This window comes from Rhipicephalus microplus, unplaced genomic scaffold (genome assembly GCF_043290135.1).
Source record: "Rhipicephalus microplus isolate Deutch F79 unplaced genomic scaffold, USDA_Rmic scaffold_133, whole genome shotgun sequence".
NCBI classification, from domain to species: domain Eukaryota; kingdom Metazoa; phylum Arthropoda; class Arachnida; order Ixodida; family Ixodidae; genus Rhipicephalus; species Rhipicephalus microplus.
This window is the reverse complement of record NW_027464705.1, coordinates 487,191-508,981: the sequence shown is the minus strand read 5'-3', so window position 1 is coordinate 508,981 and position 21,791 is coordinate 487,191. Positions and strand designations below refer to the sequence as shown.

Here is a 21,791-nt window from a genome sequence, read left to right as displayed (position 1 = left end):
GGCACCGTCGCCTACTGTCGCGCCATTTTGTTTACGCAGCCCACAGGGTGTTTGGCTAGCCTAGTGCGTGGTTATGCGATCGTGTGAAGTGTGCTCTCCAACGCTAAGCCTAGGTGCTTCGAGGCTCGTCAGCAAACTCTCTTGTTCACATCATGAGGATTTCGCTTGCCTGCGATGGCCCCCACTCCGCCTTCGTCGTCCTCGCTGATGGCATCGAAGCGCGGTAAACAGTACCGTCGGTTAACGATAGAGAAGAAAGCCGCCATTATTAATTTAGTGAAGAGTGGCCGATCGCAGGCTGACGTGAGCAAGAAGTTCAGCATTTCCAAGCAAACAGTTTCCGATTTCCTGAGGAACAAAGACAAGATCTTGGAAGCGACCGAAAAACCATCTGGTGCCCAAAAGATGAATGCAAGCCAAGGTGTTCACCCAAAGCTTGAGGAAGCTTTCGTCGTGTGGCTTAATTCAATGATTGCCAAGCGGTTGCCAGTCTCGGGCTGCATCTTGAAACAAAAAGCGGAAACTCTCGCGCTTCGAATGGACATCACAGATTTTAAGTTCAGTGATGGATGGCTGAGAAACTTTAAGCATCGGAATGACCTCAAGCTCAAGAAGATGTGTGGCAAAAGCGGCGCTGTCGACAGTGCACTTATTGTGCAGTACCGCAGTGGAAAACTCCAGTCTTTGTTGCAGCAGTTCTCTGCTTACAACATTTTCAACAGCGAACAAACTGGCTTGTATTACAAGCTGCTGCCAGAAAGAACACTCGCTTTTGCTGGTGACGCATGCCATGGTGGCAAGTATAGCAAAGAACGGCTGACCGTTCTTGTCGGCAGCAAGAAACTTCCTTTGTTAGTAATCGGGAAGTCCAAGAGCCCAAGGTGTTTTAAGGGGGGACTCTTTTAATTTTGCGAGTACCTCAGTCAAATTTGGAGAGCCTATGTAGATTTTACTGCTGATTTCAAAAATCTAATTCTTTTTTTGCTGTGACAATTAGTTTTAAAGATATAATGAACTGCGACCTTTTCAATTAAGGACTAATTAGCTAATTAACTGTAACTTGGATATTGATGTGCAACCTATAGAACCAATTTGGTATGTTCACAGTGTGCAATAAAGTATAAATCATTGTTCTGGGCTATTTCGAAGCAAAGTTGTGGGATGTTGAATATGACATGAAAAATTTCCCCATCTACACTTGAAACAAAAGATCCATATAGAGAATTTTCTCCAAAAATTATTACAATAAAACTTACTTTACGACACATCCCCTGCATTTATCTTCGAAACAAAAAAGAAATCGTAATGATAACCCAGATAGAACAAGAGATATTGCTCCGGCATAATGGGAAGCACATGAAAATTGTCGTTTTGAGAAATCGAGAAAAAACGTGGGCACACATTTTTATTGCAGAAGATGCAACAAGACAACCTCAAAACGCACCAGAAGCATAGTCTGAATGCATTCTGTGCTCATGCCTCCTCTTCACTAGCTTCCGGAGTTCCAATGAGGCTGTTCTTTTCTTGTTGGAGACAATGCTGCGACGGTGGTCTTTTTCTCTCGCTCTCCTGGCACCAGTACTTGTCGCATTCATGTCCATTTCACCTAAGATTGCCGTTGCAGAATTCAAATTGCCCGTGTTGAAGCGCAGCACTGCTTCTGCAACAGCTGCTTCAACAGCGAACAGGGACGCATGGTGCTCCTTGGGGGCCAAACTCCAGATTACCGAATGTAGGCTCTCGTTGGAGTTCTGCGTTTTGCCGCGTTCGCACCTCTGAAGCAGGGCTCTTTCCGAAAGCCGGGTATAAACCGGTAGTAATGCCTCTGCCACGTCTTTCGGTAGATTGTAGGCATGCCTGGGGTCGGGCTCACCCTTTGCTTTTGCGGCATTGTGCCGACACCATGAAGTTTCACCAGCTGGGCACAGACTGTGGTCCGAGCATTCATCAGTGGAGGTGACGTGGCGGTATGTGGCCATCACAGCCTTTTGCATCTCGCCCACGTCACCTTCATGCGATTTCAGAGCCCGGCCATAATATGTGCTCAGCCTGGTGATCAGCTCACATGTGAGCCTGCCTTTCCCACCAAGGCCTCTTTTCCCATCGCACTTTTGTTTCTGCACCAGGTTTCTCAATGCGGTGCCCATCCGTTTCTGTACATGATTAATACAGTCTTCCTTCTGCACGTCAATGTAACCATACACCTTGGCGTCTTGTATGGCGCAAAATGTCCTAGAGTCTCCATCAGACAGCATAGTTGTGTAGCGCAGGCCATGGCGTTCAAGCGACCTCTGAAATAGAATTAGAGCCGCCTCCACTTCCATTTGCCCCACTTTGCTGTTCGTATTTTTTTGGCATTTGTGGTTAGCCTTCCATTCTTGATAGCCCTCACTACTAGGCTTTGGGCCCACTTCGCAGCCTAGGCAAAAGTAGGAAAGAACGACGTAGTCCAACACGTGGCCACTAAATAATTCGATAACTGTGCCCACGCCGATGTGGGAAGAATGGCCTCGCGTCTTCCACGTGCCGTCGTAGCTAACGGCAATATTGCCCCGGTGGCCGAAGCACAAGTCATCATAAATTGTTCTAACCTTTTCCGCACATTCGCTCATAGCGGACTCAGCCGCTCGCGTTGCAGCGGGTGCCAGCGTGTTCTTCAAATGCCGCTGAAACGTCTTGTGGTGCATACCGCGGTGTGAGATGCCCATTGTTGCGAAAATATCGTTCATTTTCGTTTGGCCGTTGCCGGTAGCCACCATCGCCCTCGAAGCGAGAAGATTTACTTCAAACGGATTGCACGTTTTCGTGCCGTTCGCGCGGGGCGAAGTCCATTCATTCGCGATCTCGCCGCACCTTTCACACTGCACTAGCACTTTCACGGCAAGTCCGTAGTCCCGATCCCCTCTGACGATCGTAGCCAGTCCGTGGCAGGCTTTGCAACACAAGGCACCCATTATCGCGTTTAGGATATCTAGATGCATAAGCAGATAAGGAGCAGCGTGGTCCGAGTCCTGTGCGGTTGCCTCGCTACAACTCGCGGTGAAAAAGTCAATTTTCCGTGCAGTTGCTGGCGCCGATGAAAGCCGGTCGAGCGTCGCTTTCTCCCGGGCATGATTTTCTTCAACTTCGGCGTTTGTCACCACCTTGGCGTCGATTCGTAGTCGTACGGAGTTCGCTTCACCGTCATCGTCGTCGGAGGCAACGCGCTCGGTCGCACCATCGCTGAACGGCCGCGGAGCGTCGACACATCGTTCGTCGGAGTCAACCAAGGGCTCTGATGACTTCGTAGACTTTCTCCCACGACCTTTGCGTTTCCTGCGACCAAATGCGTGCACGGTCCGATACTTTTTTGCGTTTCCAGGCATGGCGATACGATCAGAAGCTTCAGAGTGCTCTGCCGATTTCGAGGCGTCACAGCGGTAACCCTTTCAAAATGGTGTCGGGTCGCGTATGCAGGCGCAAGCCGCGAGCTTCCAGCCAACCGGAAAGCGCCATTTCAGTCACGTGCGCCGTTTAGCCAATGGCAGTGAGCGCGGCTCTTCGTCTTTGAGGCCCCGTTTTTCGAGCCGGGGAAACGCTCAATGTTGCTTACTGAATAAAAAAAAAACAGCTGAAAACGCGTTCTTTCAAACAAGACCAAAATGACGCCGATCGAGCGCGTAGTTCCCGCGTATCGTAGAGCCGAAACCTGCGCTATTCGCCCTCAATTTAAAGGGCAGGACGCCCGTTTTCGGTTTTTTAAAGTTGAATAACGATAAAAGTTGATGGTATTCGGGTATGAAATTTTGTAAATAGGCGCGCAATGATGTCGGGAACGCGAAAAGAAGGTCCGCGAAAACTCGATTTTTTGGCTGATTTTCGGTCCCGAAGTGCCGCGTCCCCCCTTAAAGGGGCAATGCTGACAGTGTTATACGAAGCCAACAAAAAAGGCATGGGTAACGCAGCAGTTGTTCGAGAGTTACGTCCGCAGGTTGGACAGGAAGTTTGAACAGAACAGACGTGTTCTGCTCTTCGTTGACAACTGCGCTGCTTATGGTCACACCATTAACTTGAAGGCTAACCAGCTGGAATTCATGCCGCCCAACACGACTGCGATCCTCCAACCGATGGACCAAGGTGTTATCCGTAATCTGAAACTTTTGCACCGTTCACGTATACTCAACCGCATGGTGCTGAGCTCGGAAAACGGGAAAGGCTACAGCGTTGACCTTCGGCCTGCTGTCGGAATGCTTGCGAACGCATGGAAGGTTGTAACGCAAGACACGCTTCACAACTGCTTTTGCCACCCGGGCTTTGTACTCTACACTGAGGCAGCCGATTTGCCTGAAGAAAACGACAGCGTGACTGACTTATACCCTCTTATAGACGATATTATCAACGACCTCGGCTCTGCTGGTGCTTCCATGCCCACGGAAATAACTTTTAAGCGGTTCGTCGACGCTGACAACGAGCTCAACTTCTGCACAGAGCTAACTGACGACCAAATAGTCAGTCAGGTTATGGCGGATTCAGACGACTTCGATGTCGAAAATGAGGAACCAATGCCTGCACCACGCACGACCGCCGAATTGATGCGAGCATTGATGACGCTGTCATCGGTGTACAGTGATGACATGACCCTTGCTCAGATCGAGGCGAATGTGATCACATGCGAGCGGAACGCCGTTCAAACAAGGATTAACAAGTGTTTCAAGCCACTGCAGCTTTAACACTGGCTGCCCTGACGGCACCCGCTGTCGGCTGCATGCATTTTTTTTAACGGCTCTTTTCAGAGCCACGCCACTAATGCTTTGGCAGAGTTCCAGAAGTCTGGTACTTTAACCTTCACCTTCTTGATCCGAGAAATATCAATGAAATGGTGCGTTTTTTTTTCTTGCATTAAAAATTATCAGTAAAATAATGCATTTTTTTTTGCTTGCATTCATTTTTTCGGACCGCCCAAGTTTTCGGACGGTTTTTCGCTCCCTAGAGGGTCCGAAAAATCGGCAGTTGACTGTACTGGCAATGTAAATCAAACACAGAATATTTTCATGAATTTAAAAGATTTGTAGGAAAGATTCAAGGCCATTTAAGCAATTTACTGAGCGAGAACTCGTGGCGCACAAAGATGTGTCAGCAGACACTCTAGATAGCACAAATATATCCACTTGAGTAGATTGCAGCCAATTACGCGTCTCCTGAATGAGTTGACAGTTGCAGTGCATTGGCATCTGCACTTTCTGTTGACCCATACTTAGAACTCTACTTCACGTGAGCTCGCTTTCATTGTATACAATCTGAATAACACTGCCAAGTTTAGCATGCATTCCAGCGGTTGGTAACACTAGCACTGTAGGGTAAGGGTGGCAATGGCACTGCCCTTGTGGTCGCAGGTTCTAATGCATGCGCTTTATTGTCTCGGTGCTTTTCCTCCAGAGCCTGTGCTAACACTATGAAGAAGAGGACTCACCGTTTGACCAGAATTCGCACAGGTTCTGTCATGAACTTGCTTGTCATCTCCAGGATTTCATGGGGGAGGGTAGCAGAGATGAGCACCACCTGAGTGCAAGGGGGCAGGTACCGGTACACATCGTAGATCTGCTCCTTGAAACCTGCAACGAGACCAGGCATCATTCCTGGTGCTAAGGGCAGCCAGTCAACTCAATCTCCCCACAATACGATTACCTGCGCATCTTGGTTCTTGTTCGCCAATGGTCAATGAGACATTTAACGGCTCTTTTCAGATTTAAAATCCATCAGCACTACAATCACAGTCAATGAAACGTCCAACACATCGTTTGCGTGCTTTTAAGCTGCAATGCGCCGACACCACCATGCGAGAAGGTGCAGGAGTTCTCTGCACCATGATGCAGTGCTCCATTAACCCTCCAACACTGTTTTAGCACATACTTTTTATTTGTGGTTTGTGTAGACCGATAGTTGGGGATAAACTTAGCATAGGTATAAGCGCCGATATCAAATGATTTAGTATTTTAATCACACAATAAAGTCACTACATTGCTGCTAACCGCATCACCACGTAGTGGCTCTCGACAGAACTTTGCGGGTGGAAGCGACGCCGGAAGGCTGCTGCCATATGGTTGGATAAATGTAACATTAGAAGCAATCGTGGTGTAGGACCAAAACTGAGGTTACTAATCTATCATTTTTTTTTGTCTCTGTGCTTTTTCATCGAACCCTGAACAGACGCGACCACAACAAAAGAGATCATTGCGACTACACACCACGACAGAGACTCAAGCTGCCGTTTGTATTTTCGATTGATTTTTGAGACTGTATTTTTGGCTTGCGCTGCAATTCAGCATGTCCTCCTAATGCTTCCACAAAAGTTTCAGAGAGGTATCTTCAGAACTTTTTATTTAAAAAATTTTTTACTATTTGCAGTCCTTGGCACATTGCAGAGTGCCTGGAAAGTTTAAAAAATGCACTAGAAGGCTAAAAGAATATTTGCTGTACAACTGAATGCACACTGAGTGTCATGACATGCCTGCTTTAATTTTTTTTGCTACACAAAATTCTTGTATTGCGATTCTTCTTGCAACCTTCACACTAGGCACACTCTAGGGGTGAATAACTAGTCACATCCTAAAATTGCAAAAAGTCAAACTAAGAAAGTATGTCACGACATATATTGAAGTCCAAGGAATATGGAAAAAAAAAACAAAAAAAAAACAGAGTGAAGATAGGTGGGCAAAAAAACAGCTTTGAGAAAACGGCTGGAGAAATCTTTCCTTGCCTCCACTTATCTAAAATACACCAGGATCATAGTTTTTGTTGTCCTTCATGATGCGGGGGGGCCTCTTAAGCATTTGATGCTTGCTTTGGTGCGCTTTTGATGCTTTTCTTTTTTCCGTATTTGATCCTCCTCTGCAACTCTGTGAATGGAGTGCTTTCCAGGTTTCAGGCCGAGCGATACACAAAACTCTCGATAAGAATAGAAAGTGCCAGAGTTGTGCTTGCAGATGGCCTCATTCACAGTTGTTCCGGCGGCAACCAACGAAGCATTTTGTTCTTTAGAAAGAATAGACCGAATTACTGCATGGAGACTCTCAGCTGCGTTTTGGGTTTTCTTGCCTTGGCAACGACTTAGCAACTGAGGGTCAGAAAGGCATTGGTAGACTGGCAGCAATGCAGCTCCAACATGTGCTGCCAGTTTATACTTGTGCGGTGGTGGAGCCTTGCCTTCAGTTTCTCCAGCACCGTACTTGCACCAGCTCAGTGGTCCAGGCGGACACAATTCATGGTGCGGCTCTTCATCTCTCGAGGTGATGTGATGAAACGTCGCCATTATGGCTCTTTGCACGTGATTAACTTCAGTGTTGTCACAGATGGCCATCCCATAATAATTTGTTAGTCTTTTAATCAGTTCTTGAGTCACGCCGCCCTTTCCTCCAATGGGTTGATTTTTCTTACTTCTTGCTACAAGTGTTCGCAGAGCTGAACCCATCCCCTTTTTTACATGATTTATGCAATCTTCTTTTGGCAATGGAATGAAGATGTATGTTTCTTCAGAAAGAGCCGAGAAAGTACGACTGTCGCCATCACAAACAATGAATGTGTACCGAAGGTCGTTCTTCTCACGCGACCTTCTGAACAAAATTAGTGCAGCCTCGACCTCCATTCGGCCTGAATTTACGTTTGTGTTTTTTTTGACAAACATAGGCCTCTTTCCGACCCTTATAGCCTTCATCATTTTCTTTTGGCCCAAGTGTACAGCCATGGCATCTGTGGGAGAGAACGACACAGTCAAGCACCAAATCGGTGTAGAACTCGATAACTGTGCCTACATTAATGTGAGATGCATGACCACGTGTCACCCATGTCCTATCATACACGCCTGCGACATTTTTTGTAAATGTCTGCTCCATTTCGCTGCAAACAGGGCACACAGCTGTCACAGAATCTGCAAAAACACTCGCTGCAGACATTTCACCGGCAGATTTGAACTTTGATTTCAAATGTTTTTGAAAAGTTTTGTCGTGTAGGCCCCTACGCCACACGTTCATTACAGACCAGAAGTCCTTTACACCAGTTGCACCTTTGCCAGTGGTCTTGATGGCTTGCATAGTACGCATATTCACATCAAAAGCCTTGCCCCTCTCCATTCTTGATGATGACCACTCGGTGCACACAATGTCAAAGCTATTGCAGTTCAATATCACTCGTGCTGCAAAACCATGCTGTGTCTTGAAATGAAGACTGAGTTTACACTGAAAGCATTTTGGGCACAAAACAACTTTATATAAGACATTTATTGCTTCTAGCTGTGCAAGCAAAAACTCTTCTGCCAGTTCCACATCAGTTCATTGCTCATTCTCCCCAAGAAGCTTCATTTTTTGTTCAGATGCCGAAACGGATTTGAGCGAGGCTTTTACTGTCTCTGCGCGCTCGCGAGAGGCTTGTGGCGATATGTAACGAGGCTCTAAGCGAGCTTGAATTGTACTGGCAGTTACTGATGGCATTTCATCTACCGTATAAACCGGACTATAGGTTGAGTGGAAATATAGGTCGACCCCCCAAGTTCAGGTTACCGAAAACGAAAAAAAAAGGAAAACAACCCAAAACTGCCAAACCACATTTATTTGCGAATTGGGCGCACCCCATCCCGATCGTCGGAGCTCCCCTCTACCACCATCGCAACTGTCGCATTGTCGCACCAACTGTCGCACCATCGCATTGTCTTGCGTTTGAAAATGACGAAGGGCGGAAGCTTTCTACCATCTGCCAGCATGACGGTGAAGCGCGAGTGTTCGTTGCCAGTGGACAGCAGCTTCACATCCTTGGCGTCGCGCTGCGTGATTGTGGTCGACGAAGGCATGTCAAACCACTTAGGGGTCTCATCGGCGTTGTCAATCTGCCCCGTCATGTAGTCGTTCTGCTCCCGAAGCCGGTTTACGAAGCGCTGAAAGTTTATGAGCTTGTCCTCGAACTCCTCCGGCAACTTTTGACAGATGGATGTGCGCCGCCGGAGAGAAAATCCTTTGCGTCGTATAAATCGATGCATCCAAGAGTTCGGTGCACGAAGCTCTTCTCTCGTGAGCCCAGCTTCGGAGCGAGTTCCACGGCTTTCTTGCGAATGGTATCCACGGTCACTGGCAGCGAGCGCGCACGAACTTCCCACACAAAGTCCGCTAGCTTATCCTCCAGCTGCGGATAAACGGCACTTCGTCCACGAAACGACATTTTTCGAGGATTGCACATCTGCAGCTTCCCTTTCTGCGCCCTCCAATAGCGCACGCTTTTTTCTGATACACCAAAGCGGCGCTGAGCAGCCATATTCCCATTCGCTTCTGTGAACTTAACAACATCTAGTTTAAACGCAGCTGAGTACTGCCTCCTCGCACCGCTAGACATATTCAGTGAACGAAAAAAAAAAGGCCACTAAAAATGCAGCGCAATGTCAAGCGGAGCGAAAACTCGGAACAGATCAGAAGCAAATCACAAAAAAAAACAGACTGCGATTGGATTTGGATGCGGATATGGCCACGTCTGACTTCACAAGCACATGCAAGCCATATGTTGCCAGACAGCGTTGAACTGTCGGCTAGACACCGCTATATAAGACGAGGGGCGACTTCAGCTTATTATTTTATTGAAAAAAAACTCGACTTATAATCCGGTTTATACGGCATGCACGATGAGCACAGCCGCTGGTCGGAAAAGTCGTTGACCGACGATCGTGGCCGCGGGCCCGAGAAGTCGTCGACCGACGATCCTGGCCGCGAGCCGAAGAAGTCATCGGCTGACGATCGCGGCCGCTGGTCCGAGAAGCCATTGATTGAAGAGCACGGAGCAAATGGCAGCGTGTCGGCACCACGTTGAGCAGCAGAGGCAACACTGTAAGCTGTCGATGTATTCTTTTTCATGTTCGGAGATTTCCGCTTACGACTTCCAAATTGATGTAATGTTCGGTATTTTCTCTTACACCGTGGCCAATCCATGATCGCTTGCAAGAATCTACGGTGGATCCATGCCGCCCACGACGGCAATATCCGCTCAGTGCTTTAATGGCGTGCATGATGGCGCAAAAAATAGACAGCGGGACACACGCGCGTGCGCGCGTGGGAGAGGAGAATTTGTGTTGTTGCCAAGGGCAACTGCTCAGGAAATCAATGGCGCTCCCGCATTTGTGTCACGTGGCGCGCGCAGCCAGTCGGGTTTGAGTGTGGGACCTTCGGGACTTTGCTTTTTATGAGTTTCTTTTTGCCTGCAGAGAATGGCTGACGCGGGAAACTTGAGCCGAAGGAACACTCTCTCAGACGAGACAGAGATGGCGGCTCTCAGTTGCGCCGTTGCTATTTTACCGTGGCTTGAAACACGCTTTTTTCACGACTTCCGTGATTTTATGCGCCGCATTAGGTGACAAAACAATTTTTTAAGCACTTCTACGCAGTTTTCAAGAATAATATTTTGAAATCTGAGAGATAACAGGTTACGGAAATCGTAAATCGGATTTTCGATAAATCGCTTTTTTGGCCATTTTTCGCGATTCGAAAGCCGTGCCCCCCCTTAAACAAACTGCTGAGTCCCATAATTAGTGCTAACAGCTTCTTCCAAATCTTAAAAAGCTTTTTTGCATGACCAGTGCACTGCGGCGAAAATGGCTTAACTGGCGTTCTGCTCGGGTTAGAATAGGGCAAAAAAAAATTCGAATCACTGCAATACCAATCAACCCTCCCCCCCCATTTTTTTTCATAGATGGGGTAAGTTTTTTTCACAATGGGGTAAATGCAGCACATCGAGTTTGTGAGCAGTAATAGCGGCATAGGTTTCCAGCTTTAGTTCCTTACATGCCACCACTGGGTTTGCAGACTAGAAAACTTATTCCCGCGAAGTGTTGCTGGCTACAACAATGCATTTTTGTCTAGAACCTGCATCCTACGGCCAACAGATAGCCGCTGCGGTAAGCAGACCAATAGGCGCACAGCGTTATTACATTATGTGAGCGATTGCATTTTGCGAATGTCCTGGCCTAACCATGGTTTAGGATTAGGGTCTGCACGCCTGGATCCCTGGAATGATCGATGACGCAAACTACAGGAGGCCAACATGGTCTTCATTTCTCGCCGACATTAGTGCAACTGAGAACATTTTGAGGCTGATCAGGCATTTTGGCATAACGTGGAGCAATTTCAGCGAATTTCATACTTTGGTGCATCTCGGCGCAAAAATGGGGAATTGTATCAACTTGGCACAGTTGGCGCAGCTGTTGCACCCCTGCTTACAGTCAGCCACGCCACGCTGCATGAAAAGCAAACATCGGTACTCTTGTGGTCACTTGGTTCGCGTGGAGCACACCTCAAAACATACCATACGGAAACGGTCCTACAGTTGCAATGTAGCAGTGGGGTTCCCAACACAACAGATCCCATGGGGGTATTGATGAGACTGGTGCAAAGCTAACACAGCGCAATGTCAGTGCTGTTATTGGGATCTCAATACAGCACTGACACCGAATGGCAGAGACACTGACTTCACTTCCTGGTGCAAGCCGCTGCCACTTACCTTTGTTTAGCATTTCATCAGCTTCGTCGAGAACCAACATCTTGATAGCACGAGTGCGCAGGTTTCGCCTTTTGATCATGTCTGCACGATGAAAGAAATGAAAACACAATAAACTAATACAGCCAGCATTAACACCACCGCAGATGCTTCTACCTAGCACATGCAGTAAAAGCTATTGCTCACAAGAGTCAAGTGACACAGAACATTCGCTTCCCCCCTTCTCAATGTGCCCCACACTCCAATTGAATAGTAAAAAAATACTATTGTACAAAGGGCCCATAACATGAAGTTGGCTTCTCTTATTACTTAGTGAGAGTCCTAGCTTTTGCTACATGGCACAAAGTAAAAAAAGGCAAAATAACTGTGGTGGAAAATTATAACAAGCTTTCACTGGGGCCAGAGATCACCTACTACAGAAGACACAGGGTCATTCAAACTTTCAATGAATTCAAGCAAATTGCTTGCCCACCGAGTTGTTCAATGTATCTTAAAGCCACTTAACACAAACTGCCCCACAGGACAAATTTGTTTCATTTGAACTTTTTGCTTGTCCACGCCTAAAACTATCTGCTGCCTTTGTTGCTTCTAGATATTTGTGTTTATGTCACTAATTGCTTTGTCACCAAAAGTCAGAAATAAAGTTGAGGGCCTGCCTACAAAATGACCAAACTATCGAAACCATGCCCACAAACAATCACATGCTGATCGAGAAAGGGGAAAAAAAGAAACGAAATAGTCTAGTTTTAACACGTGAACTCTCCACTCGCCGACGTTAATGTGCTACGGAAGGTCTTCACCTCTTTGGTAATGACGTCGACGGTTAACTGAGGAGATATGCCTTTATGAATGGCATTACAAAAGAAAGAAGGCAAGATGATGACCACCGACGAATGCACCAACATGACACAACATCAACAACCTTATTGCAATAAGCATCTTCAGCTATCTGCTCAACTGCCTATATGGCTCAGTGCCATTTTTATCATACTGCATAGTTTTAAACAATCAAAAGTTGTATTTTTTTAAAACTTCCTGTTTAAAAATATTCATTTTTTTAAGTTTTCATATAGCATATTTTGCTTCTATAAAGCATGATTTGTTTGACAAAAAAAATTCAAGCATACGTTAACTCAAATTAGCATAAAAATGTTTATTATCCTATGGCCTATTACAGTCAAATCCCACTACAACGAAATTGATGATATGCGTGAAAAAATTTGTTGTGGAATTTCATTGCAAGTGCATGCATTGAACTCTCCCTAACTGAGCCACGCCTGGCCGAACACTGAGTGAACGTATTTTCTCGCAAATAACGTGAGCAAAGTATACAGAAAATTTGGGAGCTGAAGTCGAGGTGCGAGTTATACAAAAATTTTTAGTGCGCAAGTTGGCTTCACGGCATGGCTTTAAGGCAATGCAAAGAAGGCAACCTTGCGTCAATCCCCGGGTAGTTTAGGGGCGAAGCTTCTTAGGGTGTGGGTCTGTCCATCCTCCGATGGTGTATGTAGTCACCGGTGGCACATACCGGAAAGAGCGGTCCTTAGAATGTCCACTAGATGGCGGCACTTGTATATGGTGAATACATGATGAAAAGATGTGAGATGGCTGTACTTCGGAGTGTTCACTGGATAGACGGACGGACGAACAGACAGATGGACGACTGCACAGACAGCCGCACGGACGGATGGATGGACAGACAGAAGAATGGACATACGCACGGAAGGACGGATGCACCGAAAGTCAAACGGATGGACGGACAAAAGCACGAACAGACCGACGAGCGCTTCACCCCACCAATCATCATTTACTCCGTGGATATGCAGTGATTTTTTTTTTTGTTTTCCTTTCCGCGGTTGGCAATCAGTGTTTCGGTTATATGCAGGGATGAATTATACAGAAGAAAATACAATCCTTGGGGCATGCCGAGTGCACAGCGCCGCGAACAAGCATGCCAAAACATTGCTAGAGGCCAAGTGATAACTGCAACTGAAAGTGACGAAGCTTCACACTACCACGGCCATAAGTGAACGATAGAAAGGGCGTAACGCCTCGTGTAATTTCATGGCTTTATTATCTTTTATATACGGCTGTGTTGGCTGCGCACCTTCGGATCGTATTGGCTATTGATGAACAAGACAATAGCGGCCGCGTTTTCATGCGCCAGCATCTGCGGCGTACAATAGTTCCGTTTTCAATTTGTGCGGGCTGCGCTGGCCGTGCGCGTGATTTTAGAACTGCATCATTGCTATCTTTTTTCGCATCACTACAGAAAGAAATATTGGGTTGAATCATTACGCGTAGACTGCAAGCGTACTTTGTGGGTGCTCATCATCGCGTTCAATACGACTGCATTTGAGTTCGCAGCGGATGCGGCAGAATGCAGTTACACTGGGACTACTAGGTGGGCTAGCGTGTGCCCCTTCACAAAGCATGGTTGTCATTCACGATCACACGGTCAGTGACGACGAGCGGTAGTTTTGTTTTGAGCGCGACGTCAAAAATATATGACGGGGGTTCGATTGTGATTCTGCCGCAGCCCGCACGTACATAAAATTCGCCGGCAGCATCATGGTGGATGCGTGCGCTGTCGCTGAGCATCTCAATGACGATAAATTTAGCGGGATGTGCGTGTGGCAGCAGAAAGCATGTCTCCGATGAAGACACGGTTGTTGCGATACGGCCATGCGCTAATGAATGTCACAAGCCGCCGAGAAATGGCCGAGTTGGTGGCAGAATTTCGCGACAATCCTAGGCAAGTTTCTTTTTCTTATGGTGTAGTACTCGCGAAAACTTCGATAAAGCGGAAATATTCAGAAAAATTATTCATTGTGACGAGACATTTTTCAGATTGTTTCCCATGGGCGGCTGACAGGGAATGGAAAATTATTTGTTGTAGCGGAATTTGACAGTGCTGCCTTATACGAATTGTGGAACAATGCCATCGTCTAAAAACTGGCAATTATAACATATCAAGTCATCAAAGTAAACCCCAATATTTGAATAATTTGCACTTGAAGAGCTTCTCTTCATGATGAGGATAAGCTTCTCTTCTGAAATGATGTATGAGCAACGCCTGTCTCGCCTTCACTGGTCATTTGCTAAACTCAAATCGCCAAAAAATGTGAAGTAGTGGTTAAAATAAAAGAAATTGCCATGCAAATGCTCCCAACTGTGAGATGACACAGGACCTGTAAAGTCACATTGAAAAACGTCGCGGCAAAAAGCCTATAACGGCAATTTTTGGTGGCCCTATAAAGTCAGTCTTGAACAGGCACAGCTCTATATCACTGTTTTTCATGGTCTCGTACAATTGGTGTTCCACAGTACGACTTTCTTGCAAGTAAGACATATCCTGAAGGTACTAACCAAAGACACGTCCTGGAGTGCCAGAAACTACGTGCTGTCCATAGTCAAGCTTGCGAATGTCTTCGCCCAAGTTGGTGCCCCCAATGCAGGCGTGGCACTGGACGTTCATGTAGTCGCCCAATGCCAGAATCACCTTCTGGATCTGTACGGCCAGCTCGCGTGTAGGCGACAAGATCAGAGCCTGCGTCTCCCGCATCTGTGTGTCGACGGTCTGCAACACTCCGATGGAAAAGGTAGCAGTCTTGCCAGTGCCAGATTGAGCCCTGCAAGCATTTCAGGGAGTTGAGCTGTGATTTCACATCATGTACTGGTAAGTTTTGGGAACTTTGCACTTAGTATAGAAGCCTGGAAGTAATTGTGCGCTCAAAACAAACCTGATGCTTGGTCAAAGGGCAATAAACTCTGCAGATAGGAAATTCGAACACATTGCAGTGCCAGGTGAAAGCAGCATTGTAGCACCTCCATGCAACAAATGAAAATAGGAAAGTTCCAAATCCCTCGACTATTTCAATCAAGCGCCTTTAAGAAGGGTGATTTGCTGGTCGAGTCTTCCATAATCTTTGTTGGGTTTTGTCAGAACAAATGCCTTCAACTTGTTTATTAACGCTGAACCCAATGTGGGGGAAGGTGCTTGGTAGGAAGCTTGCAGCAGGTGTGTGGCTAGTTTGTCTGCATAATGGGGCCACATAGATGACCATCAGTATTGCGGACAACTGGAATGAGCTCTTCTACACCATGGTTACTCCTTTGCAGAACTGGCTGCAACCACTTGCTGTTTACAAACCCTTGCTAATGAGCGACTGGCTTTTTTTAGCCTCTAACGTGCACAAATGCACCGTAGAGGCCAAGTTTTACCCAGTGCACAGAACAACAATATAATTTTCCATTAACTGAGGCACATGCAGTAACATTTTACTATTCAAACTTCCCAGAGACAAATATAGTCAATGTCCGATTGGCAGTGGCCCCTTCAGATATTCAATATGCTTCAACCCGAAAGACTATCGTATTGTAAAAAATTTCTCTTTGATGCTATGCTACTGTCGCAAATGTACTGACTCAAGAAACCACTGGTTTCAGCATGCAGATGATAGATGTGGCTGAGGTGTGAGCTCAATTAATACTGTTTTGGACCAGAAATATGTACAAGATGTCCGTAACATCGGACACCAAACATTTTTAGCATCCAAAATTTTATATATTGGCATCTACGAGGTAGTTTTGAAACTCTGAATTTGAACAGAGTTCACCGTTGTCAGCCACTTCCACTGATGTTAAAAGAGGAGGAGAGGTCGAGAAAATATCATCTTTGGCTTTGAGATGTAAAGTGTTGTCGGCAACACTTTGGTTTCGTAAAATCACGTACAGTGTTGGTTAAAAGTTTGCAGGCCACGCTTCCATAGAAATACATGACACGATGACCTGGGAACTCTTGAACCCCCACCTCTTTTCCCCCGTACAGTGGCTATCAAAATTTTGGAGACCATGGGAGCGCATGGCCAACAGCATCGCGGCGCTTTCTCAGATACCAGAGATACTTGAGAGCGTGCACTGCGCAGGCGCATCTTTCCTACCTGCCAGCCTGCGCTTTTGCTCCCTTCAACTGCGCACACACCGGAACAGCAGAAAAAATCGCAAGGTACCACTTTTGTAGATGCCGCAGAAGCACCGAGTGATGATATCGCCACAAAGATATCTAACTTATAGGGGCAGTGGCGCTTTTGCACCTAGGTTCCAGACCCTCTGCGAGGGCGAGAACATGCACATATCGTCCGCTATTTTTTTTTAATCGACATGTGATAATAATACCAAGCAGTCCTGCCTCTTAGTGTCTAGGCGAACCACGCATGTTTTCACCGCCATGAAACTTCTGGAACGATTAAGCGCGTGCTCTGAGCACTGCGCCTACAAGTTCGATATTTTCGTCGTGATATCATCGCTCCGTGCTTCTGCAGCATCTACAAAAGTGGTACCTTGCGATTTTTTCTGCTGTTCCGGTGTGCGCACAGTTGAAGGGAGCAAAAGCTCAGGCTGGCAGGTAGGAAAGGATGCGCTTGTGCAGTGCGCGCTCTCAAGTTTCTCTGGTAGCCGTGAGAAGGCGCCGCGGTGCGGTGCGGCACCGCGGTGCTGCTGGCCACGCGCTCCCATGGTCTCCAAAATTTTGATCGCCACTGAACATAAATACAATTTGGCCTCTGCATTGCCTCATTCTTGACGAGAAAACTACAGAACACCACCCCGCCAGCTCTTCATCCACCTAGAAAAAAATAAAACTTTCATGATGCCATCTTATTAGAATATGCTTAGGAACAGTCTCCAGCATTTTTTTTCTACAATTTCAATTTGAAGTATTTGAAAAATATTCAAATCACACTCACAGTTTTGTTATTTGAACAGCTCTAGAAAACACAAATAGGTGTTTGTGGTTGGCACTGCATTTTTATATTTATGAGTTTTTCTTTAAATGAAATTTCAGTTGCGAGTGTGCTATTGTCCTGGCATCTTCTTTGTTTGTTTGTTAGTGTAGCACAACCAAATCATAAAACTGAAACCAGATCGACGTTTCTTATCAGGATAAACAATTTTAAATATTTTTGGCAGGAACATTAATGGTTCTAAATACTATGACACGTCCGACACCCTAAATACAACCCCACTGTTGTGCAGCGCCACTACCTCAATATACAGCCATCGTACTGAGGAACATTACATGCAAATCCTTTGCAATGATTGGTAAAGATGCAAAGAGCAAATAATCAGTAGTTTCAAAATGAACGAAAACACAGGGCACACTCACTGAGCAATCACATCCCTGCCTTTGATCACTGGCTTGATAGAACGCTGCTGAATGGCAGATGGCTTTTCAAAACCTAAAACATGAGCAGCAGTTATAAACACACCAATGCAGGCTGTCATGGATATCATAACAAATGCGAGCACCTCAATTGTACTCTGTCAAGAAGCATGATTTTGGGTATAGCCACTTCAAAAAGACACTGGCACAAGCAAAAACTCTCACAAGTGCCTACCTGTGCAGCACGAGATTTCTCTTATTTAATCATCTTTCTTTAATACATCTTGAGACTTCATCAATGGCTCAGACAATGCAAATATTTTCCTGAGGTGGTTAGGCATTTCAACAAATTGATACACACTTTAAAACCAACACCGCAGGGAATGACATAGTTTTCAATTTTCATTCATTCTGTGTGGTTCTCAAGAGTTTTGCAGTAGTGTATTTGCAATAGCGTATTTCAATGACAAGTGTAAAAACCACGGTGGAATGGCGTCGATATGTGCTGGCGCATTTGCTGGGGGAGAACTTTGTGTGTTCCTACTCTTATGCCTAAGTTTCCAAGACCATATCACCATGTACGCGTGAATTTTTTATTTCACTTGATTATAAACCACAACAGCGTGTCAAAATATATTAAGCATTCACTATGCTAATTCGAGCTTGGTATACTTGAAAGCGTTAAAAATGAAGTGCGTCATTCGAACCAACGTCTTAGCGACTCGCAATACCAACGATGCGCCACCGGACCTAGCCGTCGAGAGATAGGACGACAGTGCCGGCGCAATATCCCCAAATGAAAAAGTGCCGGTTGCCAGCAACATATCCGCTACCATCTCGATGGTAGAGAATACCAGCAATTAAAAATACCACGTAGAAAAGAAAAAAAAAACTTCTCGTAACGTCTGTCGATGGGAAAAACAGCGCGAACGAAGACGTAGCACAAACGAAGGAACACACATTTCTGGAATTCACGTAATGACCAGGCTTCTTCGTATCGCAGGCAAAACGAGCCAGAGAAGGCCTCACAGACTGAGTAATCTGGCGTAGGTAGATTGATGCGCAGCTGCTTCACGTAAGTGCAAAAATCGAAGTAGCCCGTACACACGTTAGGCCCAACGGCAGAACACACCAGTCAGCCGGGGTATGGGCTCACCATATGCATAAATGCCTCGCAGCAGATCTTCTCTGAGGCCAATGGCGTCGAACGTCGGTATCACCTCTACATCTTCGCTGGTTTCGAACTCCACATTCGACAAGTCCTCTGTTTGCACAACGCGGCGGCGGGCTGCCATTTTGCTCGTTTGTGAAGTTTGTGTCTTGTCTCGTCTTGTCTTGAAGACCGGCCGAACAAAGGCCACAAACCACAAAGGCTACATAGCCAAGGCTGCTAGCATGCTGCTTTGCTTTGACGCTACTTCCTAAGTTAACCAAAATTGTAAATAAATAATAATGGTAATATAAAACTTTAAAATTAAGTATTTGAAGCAGAAATACATAATATTAGGTCATATTTGGGAAATAAAAGTCGGGAATGAAAGTAAGAAGCGCTCGCGTTTAGTGACGTCAATAGCCACGTCACATGACGTAACGTCAGGTTTGTTGTCAAGCAAGCCTGCATCCCGTCCGCTACAGCTGTTGAACAAGGCATTTGGTAACTGGTGTGTGGTACGTGCCTTTCTAGCCATGATTTCTATTCATGGCTAGATTGACTTATGGGGTGCTTATGAGTGACCACAATGTTTTTATTTGCGTCGCTGTCTTTCAGCGCAGCCTCATCGTCTGTCGGCAGGTCAACATGGGTCGCATCTTCCTCGACCACATTGGAGGTTCTCGATTGTTCTCGTGCGCCAGCTGCGACACCATTCTGACGAACCGCAGCGAGCTCATCAGTACGAGATTTACTGGCGCCACGGGAAGGGCGTTTCTCTTCAACAAAGTGGTCAATCTCAACTACAGGTGAGCCGTGCTCTTCAGTGGGCGAGTGTGTAATCGCGTTGTTGTCATTCCGTCTTGCATAATGACCACCGTGTCACGCGGCTGTTTTCGTTTGATGCGATCGTTCTTCTGCAATCGAAGTTTGACATTAGCCGCCTTCCTTCTGCAGAGCGGCATGCATCTAGACAGATGTGGCTCTGTTATGAAGTAGCGTCCGCGATAATAACGGTCGTGATATCAATAAGCGAAACTGAATGATGTTTTAGAGAACCTAAATTGTTCGTTTTCTCACATAATACGTGTTTTCCCCCCACATTTTTTAGACACCGATGAAGGGGCTCTTAAACCACTCAGCTAGAAATTAAGTTGTGTCGTGTTGCAGTTGTGCACGAGTCTATAACACGGGTCAACAATAAACACGTAGCCACGGGAATTTTCCCAAATGCTGCCCTCTCTATTTTCTTCACTACGCTCTTTGTTGGATCCTTGGCCGAGTGTTCTTTCTCACCTTGCGAGGGAGATGGTAGGAAGAACGCGTATCAGTAGGCACACAGATCTCTTTGCCGCTCACATGCCCATATTCTACCGGTGACGTCACGACCGACTGTGGGAGATACCAAAGGGCCCGGAGTTGTTTTATGTTGCGGTACAGGGCGTAGCGCTGCAACGTTTGACGCTGTTGATCGTGATGGCACTCTGAACTCAAAGCATGCGTTTATTTGAAATGCTGAAGAAAATGTGTTGTATGTGGTTTAGAGGCCCTTTAAAGGTCACTCATTACAGACGAGGGTGAGTGCGAAATTGCGGACACGGCGAAAGAGAACGTGACAGCACTCGTTTTCGTCCACCTTGTCCGCATTTACACGCTCGCCTTCTTTCATGATCAAGCTTAACTTACAGTGCACCTTGTGAAAGCTTGCTGGAGACAACTGCCCTGACCAATCAAGAGTACAGTAAATGTGACGCAACGGCAACCCACTGTTGTGCAGCGAGGTGCAGGACCGAGTGATGCTCACCGGCCGGCACATGGTGCGTGACGTCTCCTGCAAGAACTGCGACACCAAACTAGGCTGGGTGTACGAGTTTGCCACCGAGGAGGGCCAACGGTACAAGGAGGGTCGCGTCATTCTCGAGAGGGCGCTCGTCACCGAGAGCGATGGCATCGAGGAGCACATGGCCAACTGACCCGCCTCGGCACCGCCCTACTACTAGGGCACTAATGGTCATACACACAACATTGCCCGTACTAGAGTATCCCTCTGTTGCCATGGACATTGTTCCCGAATCGGAAGGGCCATGAGATTTCATATGCGGGGAGCAAAATACCTTGGTACAAAATTTGCAGACATATTTTCATTTGTGCCGTGTAGAATTCTATGAACTTGCAGCAGAGACCGGTGAGGGAAAAAAAAAAGGAAAGTGTGCAATGTCATGTTTTATGTTATGGGCCACGTCAATGATGGTAACAGGATCACTTACCATGCATGTTCTGTACATAAATTGCCTCCATACATAGGTATTGTAGAGGCTGAAACTTTGTGAACACCTCATCTTAAAGTAGAGCAGCAACACAAACTTTGTGTGTATTCGTTTTTTTTTATTACATGGCAGAGTAGAAATTTACTACTGTAGGGGCTTTCTGGAAGAGCAAACAAAACCCAAAGGTCTACTGCACAATTTAGCATTCGCAATGCGAATAGAAGGTAGGTAGCATAAACAAGTAGAAGTGCAGAAAATCTTCTTGTCTCATGTGCATGTGCTTGCTTTACCTAAAGTTGATAGTGCCCTTGACTCACAGCCAGATTAGGACCGTGTTCACGGGTGCTAATTTGAGCAGTGTCAAAGCCTATGTTATATCTGGTTGAAACCCTGTGCACTGGCTCAACAGAAAAAGCCATGGTACCCAACTAAAGCACTAGCGACCTGGAATGCTAAAAGATGACCACTTCCTAAGAAAACTTCTCACTTTCTCAAACACCATCGCAAAGTTAACATTGTCACCATCTACGTCAGTACAGGTTAGTCATATTTACTGTAAAATGTGCGCTTGATTTTTGTGGTTTGGTCATGTTTCTACCTCTCTGGAGGATTTGCCTTGAAAATGTTACAAACTGAATTTTACTTTGTTTTTCTTGAGCAGAAGCTGTCTGTGTGTATATGTATATATATAGTAAACAAGTCAATGACA

General features: G+C 46.2%; 2 protein-coding genes across 3 annotated transcripts in view; one reads left to right on the top strand and one right to left on the bottom strand.

Moving 5' to 3' along the window:
• Positions 1 to 19,004, bottom strand: part of LOC119166929 (eukaryotic initiation factor 4A-III) — a 35,961-nt gene extending 16,957 nt beyond the window's left edge. The window contains exons 1-5 of the mRNA XM_037418317.2: positions 18,822 to 19,004; positions 17,669 to 17,741; positions 14,872 to 15,134; positions 11,506 to 11,586; positions 5,450 to 5,591 (exon numbers count right to left, since the gene is read on the bottom strand). Of these exons, the coding sequence (XP_037274214.1) occupies positions 5,450 to 5,591; positions 11,506 to 11,586; positions 14,872 to 15,134; positions 17,669 to 17,741; positions 18,822 to 18,960 (698 nt within the window). The 5' untranslated portion in view covers positions 18,961 to 19,004. The remainder of the gene's footprint in view (positions 1 to 5,449; positions 5,592 to 11,505; positions 11,587 to 14,871; positions 15,135 to 17,668; positions 17,742 to 18,821) is intronic.
• A 218-nt stretch (positions 19,005 to 19,222) lies between these two features.
• LOC142761608 (protein yippee-like 5) lies at positions 19,223 to 21,791 on the top strand. 2 transcript variants are annotated; one of them, XM_075885382.1, is made up of 3 exons: positions 19,223 to 19,333; positions 19,434 to 19,624; positions 20,593 to 21,791. In XM_075885382.1, exons 2-3 carry the CDS (start codon positions 19,464 to 19,466, stop codon positions 20,786 to 20,788), a joined length of 357 nt encoding a protein of 118 aa, XP_075741497.1. In that variant the 5' UTR covers positions 19,223 to 19,333; positions 19,434 to 19,463; the 3' UTR covers positions 20,789 to 21,791. The 2 variants fall into 2 exon arrangements, with proteins under 2 accessions (XP_075741497.1, XP_075741498.1); XM_075885383.1 differs by having other exon boundaries at positions 19,248 to 19,333; positions 19,439 to 19,624.

What these genes read in the sequence shown, in the direction of transcription:
- LOC142761608 (XM_075885382.1), top strand. Translation starts at nt 19,464, where the DNA reads ATGGGTCGCATCTTCCTCGACCACATTGGAGGTTCTCGATTGTTCTCG. An exon ending in GTGGTCAATCTCAACTACAG is followed by an intron (nt 19,625 to 20,592) that starts GTGAGCCGTGCT and finishes ACTGTTGTGCAG; the next exon opens with CGAGGTGCAGGACCGAGTGA.